The sequence below is a fragment of the Erythrolamprus reginae genome, chromosome Z, assembly GCF_031021105.1.
Source record: "Erythrolamprus reginae isolate rEryReg1 chromosome Z, rEryReg1.hap1, whole genome shotgun sequence".
Lineage (NCBI taxonomy): Eukaryota > Metazoa > Chordata > Lepidosauria > Squamata > Dipsadidae > Erythrolamprus > Erythrolamprus reginae.
Window position 1 is genome coordinate 42,417,287 of NC_091963.1, and position 19,528 is coordinate 42,436,814.

Here is a 19,528-nt window from a genome sequence, read left to right on the forward strand (position 1 = left end):
CTCCTGCTCTGGCTGCCGAGGACACACTAAGAAAATCTACGCGAATCCAGTGCCGGCCAACCTACCTTAAAGACTACACATACACAATTCTAGGTGGGAATGAGTTCCATGTTCACAGTTCTCACTCTGGGCCATTGCCTAGAGGACGCTACCCTAGTTTCTGATTGGTTGTTCTATTTGACAGTCCAATATAAAAAGAGCAGGCTTGCTTAAACTAAGCTGTTGTTGGCAGCTGAGTAGACACTAGTTAGCTGCCTCATTGGCAACTTTTTGTTAGCATTAAAAACAGTTAGCTTTATCTTTCTGTCTTGCCTCCATTCTTGTACGCATTGTTCCCAATATGGAACATTCTACTCTGATGGGAGGATAACAGCACTCCATGAAGACTTGCTGGCCACATGACCATGGAAATGTCTTCAGACAGCATTGGCTCAATGCTCTTGAAATGGAGATAAGCATCACCGCCCTACAGTCAGCAATGGAGCAAAATCCACAGGGATTCCTTATCTTTTTATAAGACAGGGAGGCAGGAAATGTTGCAGGTCCCATTCTCTAGGGAGATGCACCTGGTAGGACCCAGAAGAAGGGCCTTCTCTATTGTGGCCCCCTCTCTCTGGAACATCAGAGTGATTAGAATGCTCCAACTCTAGCACTATTTCAGAAGGCGCTGAAGACCTCGTCCTGCCAGCAGGCTAGGAAACCAAGAGCAGGATGGCACCCATTAAATGGCACGTATGAGGTATTGTTGCTAGGGTGGGGGTGACTTTAGTATATTAATTTATTATATGACTCTTCTTTTATTAGTTTTATTGTTTTTATATGAGGTTTTATATAGCTTCCTTGAGTCACCATATACGAATAGGAGGCAATATAAATTCCCTAAATAAATAAATGAAGAAATCTTATAAATAATTTATTGAAGGCACATACAGATTTCTATAAGCTGGGGTTATAATAAAATAAAAACATTTTTTTTGATACTGCCTTCAAAACATCTGAGTGTAGTCAATAGGCAACAGTTTAGACTTTCAGACTTAAGACCTGGTCTATTGGTTCTAATCACCAATGAGAATGCAGTAGGCACTTTAAGAGGATATTTGTAATAGACTCAACCTCTATATTTGAGCAAATATATTCTCAGTCTTCATATGAAAGTTCTGTCACTCTAGTAGATAAAGTATGCAGGCTAGGGAGAAGATCCTTCTGAGCAGGACTTAGACAATCTTCTGGAAGTAGTTTCAGTAGTGTCCAAGGAAAGAAGCAATTCAACTGTAAGAGGAATGGGGTAAGTTTTGTTCTCTCTAACTCAATATCTAAATCCCATTCTCTCAGTTTAAATTCTGCCAAAGTTTTTTGAAGGTCTAAAGAAAATAGGACTTGTACTGATAGGACATTGTATTCACTCAGGGTTGAAACATTTTTGTAAATACAGTTTATGTCCATAGCCTCGACTTATAACCATAGTTAAGCCCAATTTTCCGTTGCAAGTGAGACATTAAATTAAGTAAATTTTGCCTCATTTTACAATATTTGGTAAAGTGAATCACTGTAGTTGTTAAATTAGTGATGCTGTTGTTAAGTGAATCTTCCTTTCCCATTGATTTCTCAGAAGGTCACAAAAGATTGTCAAATGACCCCAAGATGCTGCAATGGTCCTGAGTGTAAAAAATAGTCATGTCACTTTTATGCCTCACTGTTGCTTACTTTGCTTATTCTTTTCTTATTTATCGTCCAGAACCAACTCACAACACTTAAAATGCAGCATACCATTAATATATACGTACATACTGTATTGTTTGGAGTATAAGATGCGCTGGAGTATAAGATGCACCTTAGTTTGTGGGGAGGAAACCAAAGGGAAAAAACTCTGGCTTTGCCTCCCAGAAAACAGTACAGATGGTATACACTGTTTGCTGTGTATTCCGTGCATGTGTACCTGACCCATAGAAATAGCAAAGAATTGGAGAAATGTTCATTATGGCAGTATATTAAAGCCAGAAAGTTTTCTTAAATGTAGTCACACTAATTCCTCCCAATGAAATAGATCTGCTCCAAACATGACTAAGTCATGGTTTAAATCAGCTTCCCTATCTTAATACTAAAACAAACTACTGTTATATTTCAGATTATAATTGATATGTTGTTAAATGCTGTTAAAATTGATGTGGCTTTCGGGAAGTATACATTATTCTCTGCTATTTAAAAGAAGATATAATAGCACTGGGCTCTTTAGTTCAAGCATTTATTTTAAAAAGCTTTTTCATTTTGTTAAGTTGCCTAGAAAAATAATAAAGCAGTCTTTTAAAAAATAAGTCTAATAATTCAAACACTCTATAGACATGCATAGTTATAGACTTACCTTCTTGCATCTAGTTTCAACAGTCTGATTAGCACAAGAAAATAAAATTCTGCCTCTACCTCTACCTCCCAGCAATTTGTCTCCTTGCAGCTAGTTTCACTTTCAGTTTTAGCAGGTGGCCTGCCTGCAAATTCCTGAATTAACAATGGGTTGGGAGGCTGATCAGTGGCTTGTGCTAATCAGGCTCTGCTGCCCTTTGCTGCAAGGAGGTAAATTGCTGGGAGCCAGAGGCCATAGGGGAGGGCTGGGTGGGCTACGTACAGTGTGTAAGATGCCCCCAAGTTTACACCCTCTTTTGGGGGGTAAAAAGGTGTGTTTTATATTCGGAAAAATACAGTATGTAATACTGTAATGTACAATATGCATATATGAAAGTTAGCAGGCTGGTTTGAGACCTGAGCACCATGTGATAGGGTAGCTTTCAGTGACTTTGTAACTTTGAACAGTCACTAAATGAGCTGTTGTAAATCGAAGATTACCTGTAGATATTAAAATCCAAAATATTGCTATACTTAGTGACACATGCTGTGTAATTATATAGGTTTTCAACCTAATTACCTCTTTATTAGTAAGTTAGTGAGAAAAGTATAGAAAATGGAATGGCTTGAAAAGGTGTGTGTGTGTGTATGTGTGTGTGTGTAAAACACATACTTAATGCTTAGTTACAGTTTTAAAAGCTAAACTAAATTAAACCAGTAAAACTGGAAAAATATTCTGCATATGATTTGATTTTAAAATAATGTGAATGTTCAGAATTATTGATTGTAGATCTTCTTTTTTGCATTATTAGGCTCTGAAGCAAGTTTTATGCTGAAAGTCCGTCCACTGGAAAAGTATCCTGTTGATCTTTATTATTTGGTTGATGTATCTGCATCTATGCACAGACATATAGAACAATTAAACTCTGTTGGATTTGAATTATCTCAGAAGATGGAAAATATATCAATTGATTTGCAACTTGGATTTGGATCCTATGTAGATAAAACAGTGTCACCCTATATTAGTATTCATCCAAAAAGAATCCATAACCAGTGCAGGTATGTATTGTTAAAAAATAGATGTACATAACTCAATGGGACATTCATGGATACACATTTATATATTCAGTGTCTAATTCTCTTTTAGAAAAGTAGAGTAACAAATGAGTGAATTTGCATTTGCTTTATCTGCTACAAGTTTTAGGTAAATATGTATGGTCATATTATAATATGGAGCTTTAGATAGCTGACTACTCCAGTACTATGGATAAGGTGGGTAATGTATTTGTTTGATCCTTAAATTGTAAGTTCCAGCTTTCCAGGACTATCTGTCGGTAGTCATGGGAGCAATTACAATGATGTAAACAATGCCTGTTTATACGTATGTTCATAATAAAATAGAAAAATATAAGTAGCATCATTGGTTGCATTATCAACCTTTTTCTACCATGCTCTTTGGATGTACTCCTTTCATACTATTAATAGATAATAATCGTTGATAAAAATCATTTAACTATAATACTAATTTTGGAAACAAACTTAACCCTGGTTTTAAAAGTTTTAGATTTCATTTGCTGATATATGTTTGTGGCAAGAAAATGGAAGTGATGTTTGTTTTTATTAATACAAAGAAGGTTAGTTGCATTTTTAAAAAATAATAATTTTTTAAAAGAAAAAATATATCTTTGTATTATTTTCTCTCTCAAGTAGCATATTTCTGATTTATATAATTTACTTTTGAGGCAGAAAATTAGAGGTGGATTTATGAAACCAGCTTATTCCTGTCATCCTGTGTCTACAGAGAAGGGCGGCATAGAAATTCACCAAATAAATAGATAAAATAAAATAAAATTCACAATTTTATGTAGCTATATTGTACACATTCAGTGATAGGAAAAATAGAGATATCATTAAAATGTCCACTTCTTTAATCATTATAGGGACTTCACCACCATATGTAAATAATTGACACTTATATTCTTAAATATTTTTAGGATAGCATTTCCCAAAAAATAGTTAAAAATGTTTTTTTTTCTTCTGAACTATGCTGATATAATCAAGTTATAGTGAGAAACTTGAATTAATTGAAGACTTCTTAAATAAAAGCTTGCCAGAGAAGAGTGAAGATAATTTCTATCTCTATTTATAAAGCCTAGAACAATGGTACCAAACCTTTGTTTTTTGGCCAAGCATCCCTAAAATCCTGATTCCCCCCTCCATGACATATAATTCTTACTATTTAAAAAGTGAACTCCTGCTCATTCAGAGGAAGCCTAGATGGCCATTAATTTGGTTTAAACAAGGTTCCAATTGCCCTCATTAAAAATCAAGTTGCCCCCACTGTGGCAATTGAAGTTATCAGTATAATGTTATAAGTCTAATAAATTATTATTGTTATAGAAGGCTGAATCAACCTTAAATCTGGTGAGATTCGCTTTGGAAATTCCCTGTGGAAATTACAAGTTACTATTCTTTGATTCCAAACAGTGATTATGAAGTTGATTGTACGCCACCTCATGGTTTTATTCATGTTTTATCACTGACTGACAAAATATCAGAATTCAGAAGTGTAATTAATAAGCAGAAAATTTCTGGAAATATTGATACACCCGAAGGAGGGTTTGATGCTATGCTTCAGGCAGTGGTTTGTCAGGTAAGTAATAACAGAAAATTTGATGTTTTATTTTTCTCTTTTGGGAATGATTTAATCTTGAAAACTTGTAATGTTATATGTAAATAACAGGTGGATTGTTGCTGGTTCAGACTGGTTCTTTAGAACTAGTAGTGGAAATTTGCCATCACTCGCCGGACTGGCAGCAATGATCGGAAGCCACACTCTCGAACTGGTCCTCCAATCGCAAAAAAGCCCCTACACATGCAGTGAGTCAGTTACAGCAGTGTTTTTCAACCAGTGTGCCGTGAGACATGGTCAGGTGTGCCACGAAGAAGGAAGCTCAGGTTCCAGTCTTGCAACTTTTTGCTGAGGGCACGAAGAGCAAAAAATTGTGAGACTGGAAGGTGAGCTTCCTTTTTCGTGCCTTCCAAGTTTTCTGGCAGCTGCAGCACCCCGCCCGTTTGGAGCTTCCCTGGCGGTGGCGGCAGGTGAGCTTTGGTGCCTGGCAGGAGGATGCCAGCAGCGGGAGTGAGTAGCTGCAGGGTGGCGGCTGCGAGCAGTCAGCAACAGCGTACACCATGCCGGCAACAGCAGCATTAGGCAGTAGCCACGGGGTAGGGGCAGGGCAGTTGGCTGCGAGTGGGAGCTCCAGTGCAGAGGCACCGATGGTGGCTGGACATGTTGCTGGACGGCGTACATGCTGGCCCAGTGGGGCTGGCACTGGCCCACTGGCTGGGCTGGGATGGAGGTGCCAGCCCCGTGCCTGTGTCCAGCGCAGCACCAGCATGTACGGCGTCCAGCAACATGTCCAGCTGCTGCTGTTGGTGCCTCCACCATGGAGCTCCCTCTCGCAGCTGACCGCCCTGCTGCCACCCTGCGGCTACTGCCCGATGCCGCTGTTGCTGGCGTCATGTACAAGAGAGCAAGAGAGAGAGAGCAAGAGAAAGAGAGAGACAGAGAGAAAGAGAGGGGAAGAGAAAAAGACAGAGAAAGAGAGAAAGAAAGCAAGAGAGAGAGAGAGAAAGACAGAGAAAGAAAGCAAGAGAGAGAGAAATAGAGTAAGAGAGAGAAAGAGAAAGCAAGAGAGAGAATGAGAGGGGGGAAAGGAAGCAAGAATGAGAGAAAGAGAGAGAAAGAAAGCAAGAGTCAGAGAGAGAAAGAAAGCGAGAGAGAGAGAAAGCAAAAGAGAGAGAGAAAGAAAGCAAGAGAGAGAGAAAAGGAGAGGAAGGGGGGAGAGAGAGAGAGATGAGAGCAAGAAGGGGACGAAAAGAGAAATGAGAAAATGATTGAGGCAGAGAATGAGAGGAAAGAGAAACAAGAGAGAGAGAAGTGACTCCTGATTTAAAGCATAAGATAAAAAGCATCCAAAGAATAAGAAAGAAAAAAACCCCAGCCCTCACCTGTTTTTGGAAATGGTTCAAGTGTGTGTATACACACATACACACACAAGGAGGAGAGGAAACAGGGATGGAAAAGGAGAGGAGAGTGTATTAGAGTGTCATTTTGTGTCATTTTGGTTGATGGTGTGCCCCAGGATTTTGTAAATGTAAAAAATGTGCCGCGGCTCAAAAAAGATTGAAAATCACTGATTTACAGGAAGTGACATGTGCACATAAAATGTGCATTTACATCATGATGTGAACCCATGGGAAAGGTAAAGTAGATGGCATATAACATGTTTACCCAGATGGTGATGACGGCAGATGCCTATCCCTTTGCTGAAAAACGAAATTAGATAAAAAAACCCAAAAATAGGGAAAAGTAGTTAAAATCTTTTTTAAAAAAGTAGAGAAATGTAAGGGAAAGACCTCAGGCGATCTAGGGGGGAGAATTCCTGAGCAAAAAGCCACAAAGGATACAAAGAAGCCTAGGAGCATTTGGCCAGCTTCACAAGGCTTGAAAAGCAATGGAGCCCCAAATACCTGCAGTCATCAGACCTGGTGAGTTTTTCAACATGCTACAAATATAGCCACGTGCACTTACCTTCTTCCAGCTGCTCCATAACAAAACAAAGAATATCAGCAGCCTGAATCTGAGGTATAGAATCCAGATGCTTTTCTCCCCTTAACTCCACAAAGACTCTTTCTCTCCTCCAAAGCTTAAACTCAAACCTTAAACTCCAAACCGTAAGCTCAGAGACTTAAAACTAACCTCAAGCAAGCAAGAAGAAATCTTTAAAGTGGAAAATATTTTCTCTCTCCACCCCCCACCACTAGCCCATCTCAATCTGCATCTCAAAGCCCTGAAGAAAGGAAGTGTTAGGCACAAAGGAGTAAATTGTTTAGAATTTGGAGTTTCAGTCTTATTCCAACTTCAAAACCGTAATTGCCTCCACTTGTAAATAAAGTGGCCACCATTACCAAGTGACTTATTAATTCAACAAAGACCAAGAGATTCCTCTTTACTCTCTGACGATCTTTACCAAGCAGATCTGAAGGTTCAAAACAGATATACTAAAGGTGAACCCACAACCACTACAGAAAGCTCAGCAATAGAGTGGTCAATGCCTGGAATTCACTATCAGACTTTGTTGTTTCTTCCCCCAGTCCCAAAATCTTCAACCTTACATTATCTATAATAGACCTCTCCCCTTTTCTAAAAGGTCTGTAAGGGTCGTGCATAAGTTCACCTATGTGCCTACCATTCCTGTCCTAATGTCTTTTTATCTTTTCTATCTCTACTTTATACTTATGTTAAACATACTACAATACAATACTATATTTGTATGACAAATAAATAAATAAAATAAAATAAATAAAATGTTCCCTTCCCCTGCAGGTTTACATTCTTTCTTGTATTTATGATCTCTTTTTGCTTTCTATAGCCATCAAAATACTTTCAGGTACAAATTTACAATGAAACAATGGATACAAAGAAATTGTCCTTCAAATGAAGAATTTGACACAACCAGCAGTGTTTCAGACTCTTGATTTAAACCCTTTTCAATTGTACTGGATCACCATAGTGGAGATTCTGGTTTCCCTTGGAACCTGCTGTGGGTAGTGTTGTTTTTTTGTTTAATTGCAGGCCATTTCATTTTTCTCAGCCATTTTTGTAAATTGGACATATTCATTCCCCACGATCATAGTGTCCCCAGAATTCCAGATACCTATCATAATGGAACATACCCATGATTTTTTAAAAGCCTTTCAATATTTCTTAATAGTTGAATTTTCCCTTACATTTTGATTACAGACCAATGGCACTCACTCCTGTCATCAGGAAGTGCTTTGAAAAATTGGTCTGCTGGCACATCATTTCTGGTCATCCACATACATTTTATAAACACCAATATGCATATAGAAGAAATAGAGCATCTACAAATTATACTATAGTCATCACTCTTCACACTGCTGGGACTCATTTGAAGCAGGGGTCAGGGGGCGTGCTATGTGAGGATGCTTTTTATAGATTTCAGCTCTGCATTTAACACAATTCTTCCACATAGACTAGTGTCTAAACTTATGAATCTTGGGGTTTTTAATTAAATGTGCCTTTGGATTATGGATTTCCTGTCTGGCCACTCTTAGAGGGTCAGATTACATAATCATATCTTTTCAGCCCTAATTTTTAACATTGGTACAAAACAGAGTTGTGTGTTGAGTCCTTTACTCTATACGCTGCATCTGCATGACTGCATTCCCATTCACTCCAGTAATACTATTATTAAATTTGCAGATGATACAAGAATAATGGGACTCATCTCAACAGGGGATGAGTCTGCCTATCAAAATGAGATAAACCGGTTGCTTTCATAGTAGGTAGACAGCAGTGATGGGCTGGGAGCCCATCCCTGGGAGACAGTAAATGAATTTAACTATGCCTAGGATAAACATATATCCATCCTAGGATAAAATACAGGAAATAGTATAAGGGCAGACTAGATGGACCATGAGGTCCTTTTCTGCTGTCAATCTTCTATGTTTCTATGAGACAATAACTTAGTCCTTAACACCGGTAAGACCAAGGACTATAAAAAAAATAGATCAAACATCAGCCCTTGCTTATCAGTGGAGACTGAGTGGAGCAAGTGGCCAGTTTTAAGATTATGGGTGTTATCATAAAAAGAGGACCTACCCTGGTGTGCTCACATTGCAGCACGGATCAAAAGGACCCAGCAGAGATGATACTATCTGAGACTTCTCAGGAAACAACAATTGAATGAAAAACCACTGATGACCTTCTCCTTCTGCACCATAGAAACTATTTTAACTTACTGCATCTGTGCATGATTTGCCAATTGCATGGTGTCAGATAGGATAGGCCTCCAGAGGGTTAACGTCGTCATTGGCCAGAAATCATTGGTTGCCCTCTTCTCTCTTTGAATGAGCTTTATAGTTCCCGCTGGCTTAAGAAAGTTCAAACCATCCATCTTAAAGATCCATCTCATCCTAAGCACACATACACACTTCTTTTTTTTGGGAACTATTACCATCTGGCAGACGTTACAAGATAATAAAAACAAGGATAAAAGAAGCTTCTATCCCAGGGCAATAACTATTGAATTCTACCACATAGTGCAACATTAATGTAATATTGGGTTTTCAATTCAGTTGTACGGCACATGAAAGATGTGTGTTTGTGTTTTATTTTTATAGTTATAATATACACTGAAAATGGCTTAACTACATTAAGCTAAACTAACTAAACTAAACTAACTACAGACCTTAACATTCCTTTATTTAATGCAGAGCCATATTGGTTGGCGTAAAGAAGCAAAACGTCTACTTCTCATGATGACTGATCAGACATCTCATTTGGCTCTTGACAGTAAATTAGCAGGGATAGTAATTCCAAATGATGGAAAATGTCATTTGAAAGAGAATGTGTATGTCAAAGCAAACAGTATGGTAAGGTATATGTCATAATGTAATGTTACTTTTGGACTAATTCCTAAAGCATTAAAAATGTCTTTGTAGAATCCTGTTCTGAGAGATGTGAACTTCTGCTCCAATGATTATTCAAATTATTTCATGGTTTTAATTGATCATAGACAACACCTGATACATTTGTTCTTGGTCAGAGTCACAAAAAAAGTATAGAACATTCTCTTAGATGCTAGGGGCATTACATATTGAAAACTGGCATTATACAGTTGTTGAAATATGAAGAACTGAAGAAAACATTATGACACCCCCTCCAAATATATCTCTCTGCAATAAAGTTTATTTGATTAAGCTTCGACATGCATGCAGGGAGATCTAGAAGCAATTTCTAAAGTTGTACGAGCTTAGAAAAAGAGTTGCATTAATGATGCAAACAGAGATGATTTATGCATCTTCTTCATAATACAAAATACCTCTCTTAAAGCATTTACATGGTTTTACAAGGTTGTCCCTTTCCTGACTTGCAGAATACCCAATTGTTCTGGAAAGATAGACCTACTTGATTTCCTCTTTCAGGTTTTCAATGTTCTGAAATTTTTCTTTGGTTGAAATGTGACGGCATACTTTTTTGTTGATGATGATTGGTTAGGTTGATTAACCAATCTCGTTAGATTCTGCGTTGTAATATTTGCTTTGTCTTTTTAAATTTAAGAAACTTTAGCAATTGTAACTATATCCAGAATGGAAGAAATTTTGCTTCAGTTTATTCAGAAAAACAATGTTCAGAATGTTTAATTACCATAGCATGAAATTTCTTAAATTAGAAGTATTTCAGAGTATGTTTTTTAAAAATCTACAGAGAAGGTCTGTTTATATTGCTAACATGTTGTAAGCCGCCCTGAATCTAAGGAGAAGGGCGGCATTAAAAATTTGAATAAATAAATAAATAAATTAGCATAACTTTAATCTGTATTGAACTTTAATCTGTATTGAACAGTTAGCATAACTTTAGTCTGTAGCCATCTTCATTTTCTCCATTCTTTATTAAGTTTGGAAGCAAACTTGGAAAATATCAGTGGCAAGCTAGAATGGACTTTAAAATCCCCAGATTTAAATATTATTTAAAATTTATAAGACAATATGAAACATGCACAATCTGAAAGGAAACCTAAAAATATTTCTGAGACGTAAGAATTCTGGAAATAATTATACTTAAAAAATATTTTAGACAAACTCTGCTGGTTTCAGTGAACATTTAGAATATGTTATTTGTCCCAAAGAACTAACTGAAAGAATGTTCAAAATTTTGCACTTGCATTGTTTTCTTATTTGTAAAAAATGTGTATTTATGTTGTTTAAAGAAAGTACCAGTGTTCATTCATGTAAAAATTCATCAAAACATGCAAACTGACCAGGGCAACCTATGGGTTGTTTTTTTTTAATGCAACTATATGTTTAAAAGCTTGGTGACTAGCTCCATGCTCGGATTTGGCATTAAACCTTGTTTGTCCATATACTTTACCTCCTGCTATGAATTTGGCAGTACACAGTACAAGACTTACACAAGATTCAGCTAAATTAGGCTCTTTATTGCAAAGAAGAACAAAGTCATGTATGCACAGCTGATTTGCCACTACTGTGCATAAAAGTCAAATTTTTTATATCTCCCAGAATTTAAGGCTTTTTCTTCCGCCTTTTCAAGTAAATGGCTGCTTAGACAGAGTTTTGATAATCACAAGAAGCAGCTGGTAAATGTTTGTCTAATGGATCCCTGATTTCTGAGTTGCCAGCTATGGTCCTTATAAATAATAGTAATACAGTAGAGTCTCAGTTATCCAACATAAACCAGTGGGCTGATAGTCGGATAGTCGAAATGTCGGATAATCCAGACTGTACTGCTTCCGTCCCAGCCCCCCCCCTCTTTCACTCTCTAGCTCGCTTGCTTTGTCTCCATCTCTCTCTCTCTCACACTTAACTACTTCTGTCCCCTGCTCTCTCTATCTCTCTTCTAGCTTGTCCGCTTCTGTCCCCGTCTCTCTCTCTCTCTCTCTCTCCCACCCTCCCTCCCTCCCTCCCCCCCCTCTCTCTAGCTCTCTTCCCTCCTCCCAAAGTTGTCCATACCACCCTTCTGCAGTATCTTTGTGGTAGAGGGGACTGGTAATGCAGCAGCTCATTAGAATGGAATGGCTGAATTTTGCACCTGAGTTCTGCTTGCAGAGCAGAGATTAGAGATTCTAGATAGGAAATATGTCCATGTAGACAAGTAATTTGTTTACAAAGAGGACTGTGTCCAAATTTGAAAAGAGTACTTTGAAACACATTTGTAAAACAAGTGTTACACTGAACTAAGCCAGACATTTTGAAATAAAATAGAACCACAGTCTCAAGCACACTAACCCTGAATATATTATTCCTATTTTTGGTTTATAGTTATATGATTCATGCACCATTAGACATGTGGGCTGCTACCTTTGTCTGTCTTCTGTCATTCAGCTGCACAGTCCCAGCCAGGAACTCTTCCCCAGCTTCTGTGAATTCAAACTGCAATGGAAAATGGCTTTTCCCCACCTTTCTTCTCCTTTTCTCACTCAGACTTACATTCAAATAGTAGCTCCTCTCCCAGCCTCTGTGAATTCAAACTTTGGATAATAAATAATAATTCCATAACTCATCTGTGCTACTAAGCAGGAAAAAATAGGTTATCTTGCTAAGGATTAGATTAAGCTGCCTTGTGGACTATTAATATGAAATGGATAATTTATACAAAATTATCTTACTAGGAAATTTTGTAGCCACTCCATTACTTGACAGTGATTGTGGCTATAGTTGAATGTCAGTAAGTGTTCAGTATAATGGTTGAATTTTATTGTGTTCATAGATGGCTAGTAAATTATATGAAGGGTCCTGGTTCTAAATTAAATGTGTGCATGTAGTTTGTTATTTTTTAGAAGGAATAGGATTAAATAATTATTTAAATTATAATGTATATATGAACATACATTAGTTTATTTAAGTAAAATGTTAGAATTGGTAATTATAATAATCTATAAAAGCCACATTATGAATCATTTTTCTGATTTATAGGAGTACCCATCACTTGGCCAACTTTCTGAAAAGCTCATAGACAACAATATAAATGCAATATTTGCAGTCCAAGGAAGCCAATATCACTGGTATAAGGTATATTTTAAAATAAAACAAATATGTTGCTTGGGGATAAGATATACACTGGCATTATAACTATAAAATAATATTTTGACAGGATCTTTTGCCTCTGCTCCCAGGAACTGTTGCAAAACAGATAGAATCAGAGACAGCAAATCTTGGGGATTTGGTACTAGAAGCTTACAAGGTATGTCCATGTTACACTATTATATCATTATACAGTAGTACCTCTAGATACGAGCCGCTCTACATGCAAGTATTTCCAGATACGAGCTAGGAGGGGAGAGACATTTCTGTTCTATTCCCGAGCTGAAATTCGGGATATGAGCCGAGCGTCCACTAGGTGGCGCAAGAATCCTTGCTTTTGGTTATCTCGGAGGGGAAAAAAGTTATTTGTTCCAGAATACAAGTTGCCTTGAGATACAAGCTCCCTTATGGAACGAATTATGCTCGTATCTAGGGGTACTACTGTAATATGGTATTTATTAAAGTTAATATTCTGTAGATTCTAGACATATGATACAGGAAAATGTTCAATGTGTACATGTAAAATATAAAAATAAAAATATAATTCCTTTATAAATTAACGTGTTTTCGGTTTATGCTTTAAGCAGTTGTTTTTTGGGATAACCATTAGAAATATATATGAACAATAAACTAAGTAAAAGATATTAAAAGTTCTACAACTTTCATATCAATGAAGGGTTTTTTAATACTATGAAACATTTGACTGTTTTGAGAAATAAAACTAAAAATCCTGCAGATGATTTTGGAATTCAACACAACTTCCTGGAATCGCAGATACTTTGGTTTATGACAGGATTTTGGATGGTATGTTCCAAAAAATCTGGAAGACAAACTGCCTACCTCAGTACTGTTAAAGAAAAAGGCTGGTACTTCTTCAGGTTTCTTTTTATACACTTTCGTTTCTGTTTCCTCATGGCAATTTTCAGTTAGATTATGCTAGTAGTATTGTTGGTAGTATTATATTATGTGCGGATATGACATTTTTATCATAGTTAATTCTTAGCATATCTATAATTTTGTGATTTGTATAATTCGGCAGTTTATTCTTCAGCATTGATTTATTGCACTATGTGCATTTGATAGTAATATTTTTTGTTATTACATAGTAAACAAACACATTTTGCTTATAATCCTATAAATTTGTGTTGTTATATTTATATTATGAAAATTCCAGCTATGTTTTTTATTTCTTCTTCTTCAAAGATTAAAAAATGCCTACTTAAAGCCACAGAATATGTAGCATATATATGATATGTGCAATTATTGCATAGAATTGTATGCAAATTGAAAAATATATCATTGGGTTAATGTACTGTTTTAGGGGGAAAAAATTGAATGCATTTCATTCTTTATGACTCAATCCAGCATGTTTATCAGAGTAATTTGTAACAATCCGTACTGTTTAAAATTATATATTTTACTTAATGGGGGATGATGAGCGAGGAAGACTAGCATATGATCCAAACCCCATCCCCTCTTTACATTGCTGCTGCATTCTTGCTTTTCAAATGACACACACTTTTCTGCAGGTGTTCTTTTTTTCTATGTTCCTTAAGTAGAATTAATGGAAAGAGTTGGACATGAGTCAGGTGAGAAATTCTCATAATGTTGAACTAATAGCAGACAGTTCAGAAAAGTCATACAAGTTGCTCTTTAATACCAAGCACTTACTTATGCATAATGTTCAGTTAAGAAGGTAATATGAGAAATTACCCTATGGCATCAGAATGAAAAGGAAAGGTCAACCTAAGCATTGAATCACACAGTTGTGGAAACCCAAATCTATCTATCTATCTATCTATCTATCTATCTATCTATCTATCTATCTATCTATCTATCTATCTATCTATCTATCTATCTATCCAATACACAAATACATAGGAAGAAAAATACACATGTGGTAATATATATAAGGGTAAAAGTGAACTTAGAGGAGAGGATATATGAAAGGAAGAGAATATATATGATAGGTGAAAGAAAGGAAAGACAATTGGACAGGACGAAAGGCACACCAGTGCACTTATGTACGCTCCTTACTGGCTTCTTAGGAACCTGGAGAGGTCAATCGTGGAGAGTCTAACGGAGAAATGTTGGGGGTTAGGGGTTGACACAATTGAGTCCAGTAATGAGTTCCACGCTTCGATAACTCGTTTTTTACAGTAAAAAAATGGTTCATATTAAGTTTGAATCTATTGCGTGCTCTTGTGTTGTTGCAATTGAAGCTGAAGTAGTCATTGACCGGTAGGACATTGCCGGTAGGAAGAAGCCGATTATCTAGGTCCCCAGCAGTCGGGTTTCAGGCCCGGTTACAGCACGGAAACCGCTTTGGTCGCATTGATGAATGATCTCTGGCGGGCCCCGGGACAGGGGTTTATCCTCTGTCCTGGTGCTCCTCGATCTCTCAGCGGCTTTCGATACCATCGACCATGGTATCGTTCTGCACCGGTTGGAGGGGTTGGGGGTGGGAGGCACTGTTCTTCAGTGGTTCTCCTCCTAACTCTCTGGCCGGTCGCAGTCGGTGTTAGTGGGGGGTCAGAGGTCGGCTCCGAAGTCTCTCCCTTGTGGGGTGCCTCAGGGGTCAGTCCTCTCCCCCTTGCTATTTAACATCTACATGAAACCGCTGGGTGAGATCATCCAAGGACATGGGGTGAGGTATCATCAATATGCCGATGATACCCAGCTTTACATCTCCACCCCATGCCCAGTCAACGAAGCGGTGAAAGTGATGTGCCGGTGCCTGGAGGCTGTTAGGGCCTGGATGGGTGTCAACAGACTCAAGCTCAACCCGGATAAGACGGAGTGGCTGTGGGTTTTGCCTCCCAAGGACAATTCCATCTGTCCGTCCATTACCCTGGGGGGGGGAATTACTGACCCCCTCAGAGAGTGTCCGCAACTTGGGCGTCCTCCTCGATCCACAGCTCACATTAGAAAACCATCTCTCAGCTGTGGCGAGGGGGGCGTTTGCCCAGGTTCGCCTGGTGCACCAGTTGCGGCCCTATCTGGACCGGGACTCATTGCTCACAGTCACTCATGCCCTCATCACCTCGAGGTTCGACTACTGTAATGCTCTCTACATGGGGCTACCTTTGAAAAGTGTTCGGAAACTTCAGATCGTGCAGAATGCAGCTGCGAGAGCAGTCATGGGCTTACCCAGGTATGCCCATGTTTCACCATCACTCCGCAGTCTGCATTGGCTGCCGATCAGTTTCCGGTCACAATTCAAAGTGTTGGTTATGACCTTTAAAGCCCTTCATGGCATCGGACCAGAATATCTCCGAGACCGCCTCCTGCCGCACGAATCCCAGCGACCGATTAGGTCCCACAGAGTGGGCCTTCTCCGGGTCCCGTCAACTAAACAATGTCGGTTGGCGGGCCCCAGGGGAAGAGCCTTCTCTGTGGCGGCACCGGCTCTCTGGAACCAACTCCCCCCGGAGATCAGAACTGCCCCTACTCTTCCTGCCTTCTGTAAACTCCTCAAAACCCACCTTTGCCGTCAGGCATGGGGAAATTAAACATCTCCCCTTGGGCATGTTTAATTTATATATGGTATGCTTGTGTGTGTGTCTGTTAGTATATGGGGTTTTTTAAATCTTTAAATATTTTAATTAATTGGATTATTTATGATTTGTTTTCACTTGTTGTGAGCCGCCCCGAGTCTTCGGAGAGGGGCGGCATACAAATCCAAATAATAAATAAATAAATTGCAGAGAATAATTGTCTCCTTTATTCCTGGACTAACAGGTTATTTCACTCCGATTGAATTGAATAGAGCTTGCTAATAGGTAATATGTGTTGCTGCAGCACTATCAATATTTTTATTTTTCTCTTATTTTGTTTCAGAAGCTACTTTCTGAAGTGAAAATTCAGGTCAATAACACCCTCAAAGATATACATGTCGAAGTTACTGCAATCTGTCCTGATGGGAGTAGAAAAATGGGTTCAGAGGGATGCAAGAATGTGAAATCCTCAACTGAAGTATGAACATTTATTTTTTTAAACAAGGGATATGAAATATTTTGTTCATGATATTGTGGGTATTATTCAATACAAGAAGCCTTTCTCTGGATTTTAAATTGCATTTCAGAGGATTAAAGTTCTTAACTTCTCCATGTTTCTGCCATGGATTAATTTTTTGGAGCTTTATTTTAAATTAATCTTAAACCAAAAGGTTTATTCTCAGACTTTCCAATAAGCTAAAATCGAGTTAACATTTGTTTTCTCAATTTCTGCATGCTTTTTTTCCCAAGTCATAGTAAATACTCATGCATTTTACCAAAAGTTTTACTGACTTGAGGTCATTTATTTATAAATGGGAATGGCAAATGGGTTGAGATAGCAATTTTTTTACAGAATAGTGAAGCTTAGGAATCATTCAGAACAGAATCAAAACCAAGAGTCCCTCAGTAGAAAAATAGAAGTACAATATAATTCATCCAAAATGCTGGTTTCCCATCTCTGCAATAGTTCAATTGTCCAGGACAGAATTCCATGGTTGGTTCCATATCAGCACAAAATTCTCACATGCACTTCCCCTAAATCTCCATTAAGACATTTTGTATGATGTACTAATTTGAATACTTCATATTTTTAATCACAGGTGTTCTTTAATATTTCTATTGCTATGAAAGAATGTGGAACAACTGGCAGAAGAAACCATGTGATGATAAAACCTCTTGGTTTCAATGAATCCTCTAGAATTAACATCCATAAAAGATGTATGTGTCAATGTGAGGACAGTGGAAAACACAAAAAAATCTGTATCAATGAAACCCCCCATGATGATGAAATATCTACCTGCAAAGACGGAGTCTGTGGTTCTAGTGAAAAATTATCTTCAGATCAATGTAAAATGGAAGAGGATGATCTTCTTTGCAGTGGACAGGGAGAATGTGTACATGGGCAATGCATTTGCTATAAAAACAAATATGGTACAATATATGGTAAATACTGTGAAAAAGATGATTTTTCCTGCCCATATTACCTTGGAAACCTCTGTGCTGGTAAGATTGGAATTTTGTAATGTTTTATTAATATTTTAGTCCTTCTCATATGATTTGTAATCTGTCTTAATACTAAATCCCAGACTAAGAAACATATTCTCTCTCATACACACGTCCACATACACACAGTTGCATTGTTGAAAAGCAATTTTGAAACACAGAATTGTATAAACAAAAATAGTGGTAGTGTGGAAACAAAGTTCTAGATTTTTTCTGTCTCCAAAATACTCCGATCTAGACATTGCAGAATTGGTTTGCCATTTTTTTTAAAGTAATTCCCCCAGTTCTGGAAGTGAGTCTGAACCACTTTTAAAAAGGTAGGCAGTACTTATATCCAAGAAGAAATAGAAACACTGCAATTATTTTAAAGAACGTACATTGCAGCAGAAAAAACAACAACCCGGGATCATTTAAAAGAACATGGAGATGTTTAATTGTCAAACTTTAATTAAGTTGAACAAGATTCGGAATATATATATGTATCAGAACCTTTTTAAAGATAATAGCTATTTTCTTGTGCTGGATAAAGCAATTTGAAGCCAGTGAATGAATCTAAGGGCTTTGACCCTCTGATGTTAAAGTGCTACTTACAATTCATACAAAGTGTATTGTACAGGAATAAAATTTCAATTGGAGGAAGGAGAAGTGTGGTAGGAGAGAGAGAAGGGATGTAGAGAGATGGAAGGGAGGAAAAGGAAAATAAGAAGAGTAGAGGCAGGGGAAGAGAGAGAAGGGTTGTAAGGGATGGCAAAAGCAGCCTTGATGGTATAAAATATGATTATATTAATGAAATAGAAAATATGTATAGTATGCAATCATATATATGCTTTTTCTCAATAATAATGCAATTATTATCATTATTATATATTATATTATTATTGAGAAAATGAAATGGTATATTTGTGATGTAAATATATGGGAAAAAATTAAAATGTAAAAAAAAGGAATAAAATCTTAGCTGAATCAAAGATATTTTTCATATTTTAAGTATTTTCTTCATGAAAATACTCTTTACAGTTTCATAATGGATGACATTTGTTCTGAAGAGTCTGCCTAAAAATATAATATGGAACAATCTAATGGGACTTCTAGCAAATAATGTAATCATGTCCGTCTGTCTCTCTCTCTCTCTCTCTCTCCCCCCTTCCCTCTTTCTTTCCTTCTTTCTTTCCTTCCTTCTTTCTTTCTTTCTTTCCTCTGCTTTTATAGGCAATGGAGAATGTGAAGCTGGCAAATGCAAGTGTTTTAGGGACTGGGAAGGTGATCGCTGTCAGTGCGCCTTATCCTTGCAAAAACACTGCATAAACTCAAATGGCCAAATCTGCAGTGGAAGAGGAATTTGTGTGTGTGGGGAATGCAAATGTGTTGACCCCAACAGCTTAGGACGTTTGTGTGAATTCTGTCCTTCTTGTCGAAAAGCTTGCAATGACATGCAGTAAGTTTGTGGTTTTGGAAATATTTGTCTTTTAAAAAAAAAGAATTCCAAATCCAAATATGTTAAATACTACATGCACTTTTTGTTTCACAAAATACTGCATTTTTTGGCTTTGCTTCATAAA

The 19,528-nt window shown here is 37.5% G+C and overlaps 1 protein-coding gene across 1 annotated transcript in view; it reads left to right on the forward strand.

The window, feature by feature from the left end:
* ITGB8 (integrin subunit beta 8) overlaps positions 1 to 19,528 on the forward strand; it is a 62,634-nt gene that overhangs the window by 33,215 nt on the left and 9,891 nt on the right. Inside the window, exons 4-11 of the mRNA XM_070729668.1 lie at positions 3,150 to 3,396; positions 4,825 to 4,990; positions 9,643 to 9,801; positions 12,862 to 12,957; positions 13,040 to 13,129; positions 16,810 to 16,944; positions 17,567 to 17,969; positions 19,179 to 19,404. Of these exons, the coding sequence (XP_070585769.1) occupies positions 3,150 to 3,396; positions 4,825 to 4,990; positions 9,643 to 9,801; positions 12,862 to 12,957; positions 13,040 to 13,129; positions 16,810 to 16,944; positions 17,567 to 17,969; positions 19,179 to 19,404 (1,522 nt within the window). The remainder of the gene's footprint in view (positions 1 to 3,149; positions 3,397 to 4,824; positions 4,991 to 9,642; positions 9,802 to 12,861; positions 12,958 to 13,039; positions 13,130 to 16,809; positions 16,945 to 17,566; positions 17,970 to 19,178; positions 19,405 to 19,528) is intronic.